This window comes from Amblyomma mixtum, chromosome 10 (assembly GCF_055824585.1).
Source record: "Amblyomma mixtum isolate Tamu chromosome 10, ASM5582458v1, whole genome shotgun sequence".
Taxonomy (NCBI): domain Eukaryota; kingdom Metazoa; phylum Arthropoda; class Arachnida; order Ixodida; family Ixodidae; genus Amblyomma; species Amblyomma mixtum.
Window position 1 is genome coordinate 21,437,034 of NC_143021.1, and position 13,685 is coordinate 21,450,718.

The 13,685-nt window shown below is 45.1% G+C and overlaps 1 protein-coding gene across 1 annotated transcript in view; it reads left to right on the plus strand.

Annotated features, from left to right (window-relative positions):
* Positions 1 to 486: 486 nt before the first annotated feature.
* Positions 487 to 13,685, plus strand: part of LOC149325320 (organic cation transporter protein-like) — a 37,670-nt gene continuing 24,471 nt past the window's right edge. Inside the window, exons 1-5 of the mRNA XM_089562515.1 lie at positions 487 to 852; positions 2,428 to 2,528; positions 5,027 to 5,181; positions 9,738 to 9,906; positions 12,835 to 12,982. Coding sequence (XP_089418641.1) covers positions 487 to 852; positions 2,428 to 2,528; positions 5,027 to 5,181; positions 9,738 to 9,906; positions 12,835 to 12,982 — 939 coding nt within the window. The remainder of the gene's footprint in view (positions 853 to 2,427; positions 2,529 to 5,026; positions 5,182 to 9,737; positions 9,907 to 12,834; positions 12,983 to 13,685) is intronic.

Sequence of the window (13,685 nt, forward strand, 5' to 3'; positions counted from 1 at the left end):
AGCACGGTCCGTATTATTATGTCCGCGTCTGTACATTTATGTAGAGCGGAATAACACCGAACTTGGACGAGACTGAAGAACGAGAAGAGGACAGGACGAGCGGTAAGAAAGGATGTGCGCGAAGAAAGGATGCTTGGCCAGCTGTTGTTATTTATCGGCCCCAATTCCAGCGGTATGCTGGCATGGTCTGATTAAAAGTAAGAATAATTCTACCGCACCGACAAAAGCGTCATTGCTCCATCTACTTTGTCGGGCGACTAGCAACCCAAGAGATAAACTCGCGCCTCTCGACTCGTACTTCGGTGCTTGCCACTCGAGAGATATTTCACTTGCCAAAGTCATGCTGTTCTGCATTAGCGAAGATTAGTTCGACCGGTCTTCAGGGTGATATCTACATTCGCCTTTCATTGTCTCCCCGAAGCAGGCAGCAGTAGGGGAGTATATAAACAGGACGGAGAATCTACATACCAGGATAGTTACGCAGCGATGGACATCACAAGCGTCATCGGCGAGTACGGCAAGTTTCAGCGTAGCGTGTACTTGTTTTGCCTCTGCAGAGGGGCGCCAATAGCTATGCACCTCCTCGTCTACAGTTTCTTCCTACCCCCGTTAGAACACTGGTGCGCAAGTCCAGACAGCATCGCCGGAAATTTAAGTCGGCAAGAGTGGAAGGCTTTGGCGGTACCTAACTCGAATGTTGACACCAATTCTTCGCGGCTTCATAGCAGCAGCTGCGAAATGTATGACTTCGACGTCTCTGAGAATGGAACTCTGGTATTTGGAAGCGCAACGAATCCTTGCGGACGATGGAACTATGGCCGAAGCTTCTACAGGAGGTCCCTGGTACAAGAAGTGAGTTCGCCGAAGTATTTTGGGAGAAGTGTGCAAGGCGCAGGAATTTGATTTTGATATTATTTTCTTTCGACATATACCGGTTGTATCAGGGAACACTTCCAAAAATTTTCAAAAATAGGCTTTTTGGGGTAAATATACGGCTTTTGCTGTACCGTATTACCAGTGTTGGTAGACACTAGAAAACCGGTGAATTGTCTGAGGAAGTAAGCTGGTTAAAAAATTTTTAATAATTATCTTTTTAGGTAGTATTAGGCTCGTAGTTGCAATTAGAGGTTTGTAGCCTGTCGTTAGTAATAGCATTATCAGCTGTTGGAATTTTGAGCACGCGATCACCCTTGGCGCGGTGGCTCGACCAAATTTGGCGTTTTCGATTAGTACGCACACTGAAGGGGCTGCTTTGCCTGAATGGCTTCGAAAGCGCATATTTTTTCGTACGATGAAACCTAAGTTTGTCGATCCACAGCGGCGAGGGTAATCGCGCTTTAGGAATTCTTAAAAGTACCGTAATGTGAAAAACAAATTGTAACCAGTTGCAAATAGAGATTTGACAGTCAAAGAGTAAGTTATTGAAGCATTGCTTAGTTATCAGAAATTATTTAAGCAGCTTACTACTCAAGAAAATTCGCCGGCTTTCCGGCATCCGCAATATCGGATACTATGCTGTAAAATAATTATTTTTACCCCAAAAAGCCTATTTTTGAAAATTTTGGAAGTCTACCCTGAAGCAGCTGCTATATAGCCATGCCACCTCAAGGCAAACCTACTCGCTGCTTTCAAAGCAAGGTTTTCTGCGACATAGAAATTAAGTGTCGTCCCCCCCCCTCCCCCTCCCCCGCGTTTGATATTATTATTTGTCTTGTGTGCTGTAGTTTTCAAATATTGCCTGTATAAAAGGAAAACACTTTGAAGATGAATTGAAGCATGTTCCACGTCATTCTACGTTGCAGATTTTCTAGGCTCTCTGGCCGCCGCGCGTTGTCGAAACTACGATGAAGCGGCGGTTGTCTAGATAGGCGCGCTCGGGCTACACCTTGCCGAGGGAATAAGAGGACCGACCTTTTTCTCGGGTTCTCCCCTACACCTACCTGCACGGCTCTCCACGGGTCGTGACAGTATAATCACACCAAATTCATGCATGATGTACCGCTGGTGAAAGAAGCCAAAATGCACGAGGGATTTTGATAGCATCTAGCTTTGCCATACAAACCTTACTTCCAGATGTTGCATGTGTAGCCTGTTGTTGAAAGCTTATCGCTCTGTACGTGGAAAAAGACGATGCATTCACTTCAAGTCCTATATCCACAGGACCACGCCCACGATACTTGTCGGTGTTTCAAGCAAGTGGGCTTGACGCTGGAAAAGTACCGAAACTAAACAACCTTAAGCAACGAATGCGAAAGCGCCAGGTGACCGCAGTTTCGTTGATGTAGTCCGTCAGGTTGGCTGTAGACCCCTTCCGCGTCACATCAGATAATGTTAAGCCTACCAATAACCCACAGCGGGTCACTGCTTGAATAGAAGTGGACAGGTAACGGGACCCTTTTTGTATTGATCACGTTACTCTTTGCGGAGTGGGACCTTGTGTGTGGCCGGTCCTGGATGCGAAGCCTGGTGCAAGCAGCCACAGTTAGCGGAATGCTCGTGAGCACGATGGTGTCTTCTATTGCGGACAGGTCAGTTTTACATGAGGTTGCTGCGGATAAGGTACAGCGTCTGTACAACTCTGAAAATTTTAAAAACAAATGTGTATCATCTGTGTCGAACCGTACCGAGAGATCGCTTTCCGAGTTTCTGTCATAATCGAAGCGTGCAATATCGCCCGCAGCGGCTACACCTGATTGGTCAATACGGCGGAAGCGGATGTTTTGGCTCAGATGCCGCGAAAACTCTTGAGAAACGGGACGGTGACGCCACACACGTATAGCGTACACTCCATAGCACATGAGATAGCAGTCAACATGGCGACACTGTCTTCGGAGTGAACTCGTTGCTGTTGCTGCGTTTTTCGGCACCTCAACTAGCTATAAAACAGGTACGGGGCTTTCACTTCTTCTTATCTTGGTAGATTGATTTTCTGCGGAAAGGAAATGGCGTAGTATTTGTCTCATATATCTCGGCGGACGCCTGAACGGCACCGTAAGGGAAGGGAGGAAGGTGGGAGTGAAAGAAGAAAGAAATCAGGAGGTACCGTAGTCGAGGTCTCCGGATTAATTTTGACTACCTGGGGATTTTTAATGTGCACTGACATCGCACACCACACGAGCACCTTTTGCGTTCTACCTTCATCAAAACGCGGCCGCCGCGGTCGGGTTAGAACCCGGGTACTCGGGCTCGGTAGACGAGCGCCTTAACCACTTGCGTACAACAAATTGGATAGAGAACAATTTCGCCTGTTTTCTATTTCTTTGCACGATTCTCTAGCACATAAGCCTTACGAGCACCGGTTTGTTGCTGGAATTGTTCACTTCATCCAAACCAGATGGCGACGCTATAAACGCAGTTATCGTCCTCTATGGACTTGCGTACAGTTAATGATGTAGCATAAAGCCTAATGTTCCGCAAAATGCTTACGTTTACTGCGCGAAAACGTGAATTCACTTTTCTGGAACTCTCTCTTAGCTCTTCAAGCTTCCTGCATCATGACTGTGTGCAATGTCTAGCAGCTTGAAACCGCTCGTCATGTGCACGGATGGTCAGTCGCCAGCGACGCTTTCACTGCACCGACGCGTTTGACATGCCAGAGGTGTTTTTTTCAGCGTTCCTTGCAGTTCTCGACAGCCGCCACAGTGTGGTTCTGCATTGAGCTCGAGAGTTAGCTGGGAAGTTAGTTTTCAGGTCAATGGGAATGCGTTGGCACCACGGCCACGTCTGAAAACTTCATCTGCAATGACTTTCAGGGCGTACATTAAGAGAAGCAGAGCAAGAAGTTTTTTTTAGCTGAGGCCTTTTATTTATTTGCTGCAGAAAATTGAAAAAAAAAAACTAGCAGTGGCATCTCGCGGTTCTTGCAGTTTCGGCAGAAAAGGAATGAAAAACTTAATTTACCGTCTGCACAACGTTCTGATCATGTCAGATACTTAAGTTCGGAAATGTTACAGACGGCGAGTCGTCACGGAGTCCTGACGTTTCAGCACGGCAGCGAGCAAGCTTAGTGCTGCGATTGAGTGCACGCCACAAATTTTCTTCTGCGCTCCTTTTTCCCCTGAAGATAAATGCAAAATGCCGTGCTGTGCGACTAAACTATTTGCATTTTATTTACTCTTGGCGTTGCATGCTTGCTTGCGCACATTATTTTCTCATCTAAGTAGTCCTCTGGCCTTTGGGGTGCGGAAAAGAGTATCTGAACTATCATTTCTATTTATTAAAGTCCACTGGATAAATGAGGAATCTTTTAATTATCCTTTTAGATAGGGATTCGATGCGGAACTAAAATTGAGGCTGAATTTTTCTTCTGTTGCGTTGTCCGTGTTCTATTTCTCGGCAAAGAGCAATCGCGCCGCTGAGCGTTCTGTTGCGGCAACCGCGACGCAGAGACATCGTGCCTCCGCTCACAGCCGCAACAGAACTGACATCCGCTTCCGGCGCTTCGACCAGTAAAAGTGAGGCCGCTTATGACAGTTTTGGTTGTGACAAAAACTCGGATTACGGGCCATGGTCCCTTTACTACTGCAGTTTGTGAATGCCGCGACTGGCACCGTCATGATACTGAAATTGACAGGTGAAATGACATAGCCAGGGCATGTACGGCGTAAAACTCTTGGAAAACTACAATCGCATTTAGAGCTTCAAATCATTCATGGCAAGCGTGATGATCTTGGTTATCTGTTGGTTAGTTTGCATTTACGACATAACGTTCTATATGATCTATATTTAAGAATTTTGTGATTCTTAGAAAGGCAGCGCTTGCGAACGACGGACAAGGACGAGTAGAGACAACTGCGCTGATGATCAGCGAAGTTGCATCCACTTCATGTCATTGTCCGTCGTCCGCCTGAGCTGCCTTTCTAAGAAGGCAAAGGCCCAACAACTCGACCAGCAAAGTAACAATTTTGTAGTAATGTCACAACTGCAATAAGTGAAAAATTCGCTTATTTTTTGGCTAGGAGGATCAAGTGAAGAAGTAATGCTCATTCCTTTCCCTCTCCTCTTTGAACCCTCCCGAATATTTCAGGTTTGGACGACGGCCATTGGTGCTAGCAGGATATGTGATCAGTTTTTTTGGCAGTGCGGGCGTAGCAATCTCGCCGTGGTTCTCACTGCTTCTGTTGTCCAGGGGACTTCTAGGTGTCGGCCTCGGTCTTGCACAGTCGTCCTCCTTCTGCCTTTGTGAGTTCCCTATTAATTTAATTTTTACCTAGCAATTTCTGGTCTCTCACGTGAGGTGCTGCCTTAAAAAATAATAGTTATCGATCGTGTATGCAAAAGGAGAGCCTTCGCCAAAAGCACAGGGTACAAGGATGTTTTTGATTCATGCTCTTTGACGCGTTGGGCACCGGTACCTTTCCAAATTTCTTTACGGTGAGATCAACTGGGTCAGAGTAGCGCTCAGCGCTTGTGTTGTCTTTTACACTGTCCTATGTTGTGGCGCTGCTTTTCATCAACGACTCGCATCGCTATCTTTAACAGGCTAAAGAGGGCCTAAATTATGGCTCATTAGAAAAGAGGAAAGTGAGCCACACAAGTACAAAAATGTTCAGTCTAGCCATTCTTTTAGGTTTCTTGGTATTTTCTTTGCAAGACTTGTGTGCTTTCCAGCACAGGGCCCTAATCGTTCTTATAGATGAAAGTTTCACAGATGTAATGTGGAAGACCCATGTTTGCTGTGCAGTTCTTAAGACTTTTAAGCGCTTAGGTGGTTCGGATTGGGGGAGGAGAAGGAAGTCTAGAAAAACTGTTACCGGTAAGGTGCCGTAGCGGTACCAGCCTGAAAACACTAACAATCACATTAAAAGTGAAACAGAAGTGAGAGGCAAGTGTTAGAGCGATGTCTCATCGATATGTGGGGTCCTAGTCGACGCTTTAAAAACCCGCATGCTCATCCAGACAGCGTACGTGCGAAAACGCAATAAGGACAAAAAGGAAGATACCTGTGCTCCATGCGGAAAAACGTTATATCGCGTTCTGTTTCCAGCCACGAACCTTGCACCAACGCCGATAAATTACGCTAGCGCTGAGGGGCAAAAATAATGAAAGGCAAAGAACTTACGCCAGGAAAGACGCACTATTAGCTGTATTTTCTTGCATCAAGACCGCACAAAAAGCGTATTTACCGCTTGCTCGTCAGCCGCGGCTCAATGCAGGTGAAGCGCAGAAGGCGCTTGAGGCCCGTGCGATGCCAGTGACCGAAAAGAACGACGAGTGCCATTGCACCGTCCAAACCGTGCCTGAAATTATTTCCATCAGTTAATTTTGCGATGTACTTGTAGATCGATTTTGGTGATCGAAGATCGACGGGGTTGATCTTGATGTTTTCTGGCGGTTAGACGAGCCGGAGACACGTTGGGGAACAGGCCGCACAACTTCTTTGGGACAATATGTAGACTTTATTACATGGGTAAAACAAACAATTACAGTAGGCCAGAGTGGTATTGGCACTTCTCTGCCAGTCACGTGGCGCTGGCTCGCTTGTCAAGAAGCCTTCCCTAAGGAAGACAATATCGGAGTTGCGCAAATCCCTCCTCGTCTTCTCTCCGTGGTCCTTCTGCGGTGCTGACGGGTTGGTGACATGCGAGCATCGCGTGAATTCAGCGAAACGTTAGGAATTTTCGTTTAGTTACGGCACATATACAAACACACAAAAACGCCAGTGAAAAACAGGGAAGGCGAGCACACTGTCAGGACCGCGCGCACTGCCCTGGTCGCCTTCCCACTTTCGCTGCTTGCCCCTGGGTCAACCGGACTGCAGCCAGACATGGTGCAGTCCTGTAACCGCCGTTCTTGCATGCCCTCTACCACATTTCATTGAAATACAGCCGCATTCGAATCGCGCCGGCGAGGCAGTATCGTGAGGAGCCCCAACAAAAGGCTAGAAAGATGAGGAGGGCAAAGTTGCGGCTGCTAAGAGCACGGTACCCGATGGTCCCCTGTGTCCGCGATCTTAACATCCTCCTTGTTTCCTTTCCTCAATTCGCGGTTGAAGTGTCCGCCCAGACCGAGGCAGTTTCTATGCATTTTAACGAGACAGATTTACGGAGCTCATGTCGCAGAAACTCCGGCGTCGTCATCAGTGTCGTTGGCCGTTAGGGAAAAATTCCAGGAGAGTAACATAGGAGGTGGGTCACATGACCTTGTGGAGTCATCAGAACTTCCCCACTGGAATGTCAGCAAACTGCCCACCGTGGCAGTCAAATTAGTTATTAGTTGCGGGAGATTGCTGGTAGGAGCAACTTTAATCGCAAAAGTATCGCCGGTGGCAGCAGCTGCCATGGCAGGGTAGGGGCTCACAGCTTTACCGCTGCACCACTCCACCCAGAGTGGTATGAAGACTCCCATGGATTTATGAATGCTAAGTAGAGAATGCCCAATTCTGCGTATACGGGCATTAACCCTTTAGCTATCTGATGATACTCTTAAGGCGGTACTTAAGCGTGCCCTCCAATTTTTATCTTGGCCCTAACCAATTTTCATTTTCAGTGTGGAGGTTCTGCGGATCTTTCGAAATATATCTGAGGTCACGCAAAAAGTTTCGTTATGAGAAAATGACAGGCATACGAACTCTGTATGCCTTGGTGGAAGCTTTCATGGAAGGGAAAGGGAAGATTATCTTGGATTTGGATTTAAGGGATTTAACGTCCCAATGTGACTCAGGCTATGAGGGACGCAACAGGGAAAGATCTCTGTAATTTCAGTTCTTAAATGTGCAATGACTTCGCACAGTAAACGGAATCCAACCCGAGTCTTTTTGGTCGGCAACCGAGGACCATGATCGTTTAGCCACCGCGACGGCTGGAAAGTGAAGCGGAAATATAGAAGGTGGAGCCGCAGTGAACAACTGCGGTAAGATTTGTAGCATATGGGGCTCTCTAACTTGCATTGAGACTGACATCATACAGCACACTCTTAGGAAAAAGGCAAGAGAATTTGCTAATTATCTACCAACCAGACACTTGGGCCAGAAATTATTACATCCTTATTAAGCGGAGTTAGTAAAATTATAACTGATGAAAGTACCATCTCTTAAAGCTAGCGAACAGCACTACAGTAAAAAGCAAAAAATAGTAGTATTTATTAAGCAAAGGGCACATAGTTGTGTTTTGTGGAGCATAAGCATCAAAGGCTATCATGCGCCCAACGCAGGTTCTTCGAACGGTGCGTTGGAGAGGCTTTGTAAATTTTGTGTGCGGAGGAAAATTTTTAATTTCATTTTAAAATTTCTAATTTTTCTGTGTCCGGTTGTGTACAGTACACACATTTGTGTACACCTGTGTGTAACTTTCTTAAAAGTGATCCTTTCAGTTTCTGATGCTCGACAATAGTGGGCGGTAACAGAGTGTGATGGCAGCTAACCATAAGCTTAGGCTTGAACATACTGGGCATTGCGCCTACAAATTAAATTCCGTAAAGTAATCCTACCGTGCTGATACAAATATTTAGAATGCACGAAAAGCACAAATCTGAAAGGGTCACACAAGCACAACACGCGCATTGCGCATGCGCAGATACATTTTTCTTCGTCTCGTATACTCCTCAAAATCTCACTCCGTTACGGCTCTTACCAGTTGATCTGAGTACCAGACTAAGTACGAAGTTGCGATCGTCGAAACAGGTTATTCTATCGAAGCGTGGGCGGCTGAAGAGGTGCAAAAGTCTGTTGACTGTAGATTAAAGCTTCATGAAGCGAAAGACGCCGAGGCAAGCGTTGCAAGGTACGCGGGTCCTTTGATAGCGCCACCGTCCCCGCTCGGCGAAAACCCGGCGTTGGCGGCTTTCAGCTCCTCGATCTCAGTGTAGACGTTTAAGAGTTTTCTTGAAGCGCGCCTGAACTAAGTAAGTACCGCTGTCAAACCTGCCCGAAGCCAAAAGGTACCGCAACACGCAAGCTCTCTGCGATTTTTGACCCCTAATGAGACAGCGGTTCAGTAGAAAAAATCTTTTTAATTATTACGATAAAGAAGCACAGCACTTCAGAAGAGAATGCTTTACAGGACATCGTACTTCCTTTTTACTCCTTTCTTTCCGGAGTGAACAGCTGCTGAGCATGAGTTTCAGAGATGCGATACTAGCCGCGGCGGTTTTACGTCTTCCAAAATACATCTTTAACCCAATGTCATAGCACACCTTCGGCTGTCATGCCGAGCACTGTCAGGGTTATGGTAGTCTGCAACTTTTCTTCTTTGAAAATTAGCTAAAAAAATTTGTGGTTGACTGCGAGTGAGGACATTCTTCTCCAGCCCCATGTGAGGGTAGCTAATCGAGCTTTGCCTAGTCAATCTCCCCGCATTTCTGTTCTCCTTTCTGCGTTCTCCGCACACAAACACATGCGCACACACAAGCGATCATGTGTTGCCTTTTCATGGTTTGTGGGCTAAACTCTCTACGGGATCGGTATGCACCAACTCGCCTAACGAGAAGTTTTACTGAAGCACACTGCGCAGATTAGCGAAATAGTCTACCATAGTGTGTTCAGTGGTTCTAAGAAATTGATAAGAATTTCATTGAATTCACTCACAGCTTCCTTACTGGAACGCACTAAGCAGGCTTTGGTGCGCCTATTGCACTAACGCTATATTTTCCTCGTTTTTCACGGCACTTTAAACGTCCTTCAATCGTCTAAAACCTCAAACCCACGACAAAGTATGAAGATTTCGTTCAACAATCGTTTCTATGAAGCGCGGTGTATGACAAGAAAATACACTCATCCTGTCCTTCCTTTGTCCTCGCAGTGGTCGAGGTGATTGGTCCCCGCAAGAGGAGTACATTAGCAGTGGCGTTCACCTTGGGCTTCACTCTGGGCACCATCCTGCTTCCGGGATTTGCATGGTTCCTCCAGGACTGGCGAGTGTTTCAAGGGGTCATTACTCTGCCATTTCTGGCTTTCATTGCTTGGGCATGGTAAGCGAAAAGAACTCTCGTACGTTTCGGCTTCTTAGTTTCAGACTAGTCGCCTTGCTAATTTCTTGCTCCCTTGAGCTGTACATGTAAAGGTCATTAGTAAAGCTTTTTAGTTTATGGTAAAGCTGTTCCGTGACCTGCTCTCAATAGGCTTCAAGGAAACGGCCAGAGTTAGTACTTGGCACGCGTATACAAGGCGCACCACTAGATTGTATCCCAGAGTCCCTGCTATACCACAAGTGTACCAGTCCGGGCAGTCCGCTAGTCCACTTAAATATAAGTGCTTGCACGTGGAAGCATATATACATGAAGTCTATGCAGGAGGCATGCATGAGGTACGCGTAATTCTACGCCGAAAAAAACACCGTTGCCTGATTTTAACTTTGCGAGAGTTAAGGAAACATTTCACTTTGTGAGGGTCAAGAAACCATCTCTTGTACACATTGGAAGTGTCAAGAAACCATTCCTTGTTACCTATGTGAGGGCGTCCAGAAACCATGCTTACTAACTTTCTGAGTGTCAAGACACCATCTCATCGGACCTTGCTCATCGTACTCACGGCACTATTTAAACCCCACCAATGATGAACGCTTTGCCTAGGCGAACACAAGTCGTCTTGTCAAAACGTTGGGAAGCACCCTGAAGCTTTACCTTCTCTTGTTCACTTTGTGTGCCGAATTTCGAGTTTTTAAGGGGCATATGTCGAGCGTGTATCTCTTTATATTCATGTCACAAGGCTGGGAGTCTGTCTTTGTTAACCCACCTGTATAGTATCTTTATTTTTTGTTTAGTTGCTGAAGCTGCTGGTTAAACCACGACTTAGAAATTATGCAGGTGGGCAGATATGATAATCAAGAAGTTTCCGGGGATACGGTGGCCGCAACTGGCAAACGAAAGGGTAAATTGGAGAGGCATGGGAGAGGCCTTTTCCCTGCACTGGGCTTAGTTATGCTGCTGATGATGATGACCTTATAAAGAGGTGTGTCGAAATATTTTCATACGTGCTCCAAGGTTCTCCGACTGAAAAGAAAGAAAAACAGATTCGGAAACCACCTGAAAAAAGAAACGTTTATTGCATATAAGTAAAGCCGGTTATAGCTTTTATTTTTCTTGTTAACATAATTCGTACCACCTGGATGGAGAATAGTATTTCTTATAACGATAGAAGAGGCTGTCTAAACGAATTCTTTATTGGCAGATATGAACATTTCTGAGCATTCGATCAAGAGTGCGCGAACACGAGGCGGTACGTAGTGTGGGTTGCAGTTGAGCTGATGTAATGAAAAGATAAACATCATGTAAGAAATGTGTTATCTATTTTCAATTAGCGCAAGAGATAGTGTTGCCTGTCAATTTGCGAAAAAAAAAATTTCAACACGGCAAATGTCACTGCATCCACACTCCCCGCCTGCAACGCCCAGCACATGCATCGTAGATGTGTCACACCTCAAGCTTTACAACTTGCACTCTATCTGTGTAGTGCGCACCGGGACTGTGCATTAATTTTGTCTCTGGTGGTAGTGTTATGTAGGGTGGGAGGACGACGAAGTGTTTCAGAATGACGACGACACTGTGGTGCGCGCTTGTCTGTTTTTCTGCCTCAGGTCATCGACGCTGTGTATCGCAGATTACCCCCGCTACACATAACCATCACGTAACATTACTAACGATATTCTTATTTGTTCTGTACTTTACAGATATTAAAGGAATGGAATGGATCTTTTGCGGAGGATATAGTTTCGATGTCCCAATTCGCATGCGCTGGATATTTTGCGTCGCAGCGACGAGTGTGCCTGAGTTATTCGCTGTTATTGTGCGCCAGACAAATGTTCATTATTTACAATCTGAATTGAAAACTGCACGAAACAATGAAATAATGCATGTTTGGACTCTACTGTAGTTTACGTGTTATTCAGGGAGAAAAATTTGTGGGAGTACAGCTGAAGTCAGTCAATTCATATCACCTTTCGTTTCACTGTCGCCAACTCAGAACGGCAGTTATTTACACGTTTCTGTTCTGTTGAGGCAAAGCTCTCAAGGTTAATTATGGCGAAACCTCTATAGAATTTTTTTTTTTAAATACAAGCAGACAAATCCCAATACACCATAAAATAGCGTTCAGCTGTGAGCAAGTAGAAGGTTTTCATCCCCCTACAAAGGGATAACCCCTCGACTCTTGGTTCGAACATTTTTTATGGTGCAGCAGGTATACGAAATTAGTATATGCACATCTCTGCAGCCTCAGTCAAAGTATTTGTATATTGTCCGAAAGCATTTTATAAGGCTACTTGCTAGCTTGAAATTTCAGCCATTTTATCAACAGCATATAAAAAAGGACACGAAAAAGAAGACCAGGACGTATCCCAGCAGCAGTATTACTGTGCTCTTGGAGAATCCACCTTTGCTGCTCAAAAAGTTATTTCTAACATTTAGCGATGGCCTTCCCTGATATATCCGGCATTTACGTACGCAGTTTTGTGGGTCCGGTACCTTAGAGCTGGCGTTAACTAAACTTCCTTTTTTTGCTACTCTCCTCCTTGGCTGAGAACGGCCGTCATTGTTCTTTTTGTGTCCTATTTTGTTGCTTCGTTTCAACAGTTCACAGAAGATTGCGGTTTGTACCCTGGTTTTATAACCGCAGGCAAAGTTGAAGAAATCTCTCCTTCACGTTTCTGGGCTTCAATGGGTGGCAGTAATTCTCCTTTACACTGTTTTTTTTATATCACATAAACTGTTCAATACTTTATAAGGCAAGCTGGTGCATGACACTCTATTCAACGGGAGACGTTCGTTTTGTCGTATGTTGCCGCTATATGCTCGGCACTGATGGGACGCATATGTGTAGCACTGAAAATGCACTCAAAGCTCCGATATTTATCTAAAATCTGTAAATGACGCCGCATGTGGCGAAATGTATCACACATGCAGGTACCTTCCCGAATCTCCTCGGTGGCTGATAGCGACAGGTAATATGTCTGCTGCCAGAAGTGTGATAATCAAAGCCTGTGCGAAGAACGGGAAAGTGATTGAAGACATGGATTCAGTGCTTGAAGAGCTCCGAAAGAAGATCTTACAGGTATGCAAAGACCGTCGTATCTAAGCGCCGCCAGAACAATTTTTCGGCATAAGCAAAATGACGACTGAATTCTCTAAATTTAGGTACACGATAATAGTGTAGAAAACAGGAGCTGTGTAAAATATTTTGAAAAAAACTTCGTTTAAAATACTTCCTTTTAACTGCCTCAAATAATTATTGGCATATATGCAGCATTAGAAGTTGATTCTTATGCAGCTCGATATAAGACACATTGGAAACCTTGTATTAATCTGCAGCGATACGAAATAAGTCGTGATGCGTTCACCTAATTTAAGCTGGGGCACTACAGATTTATAACCTACATGACATAAAAGAGAAATATAGCGAAATAATAGGAAATAATTATTGACTGTAGAAAAACATTGCCCGTTTACAAGAGTAACATGAACCTATTAGTGCTTACAACAATTAATTTTTCCCCAACGCAATAGCACTATGGAATTCACTGCCTAACGACATCGCTACATGCACTGATCACAAAACATTCCGCGAGAAAATAAAAATTCACCTCACATAGATCTTGATCACTTCTGCGCTCTTTGTAGCGAGTATTGCTTCACATATTTTTAATGAATGATGTATCACCTGCTGGGAAACCCTGATATGAGTACAACCCCTTTTATGTTTGTTTGTATGTTTGTTATTTTTATTGTTATGCATGTTCCTATCATCGCCGTTGTAA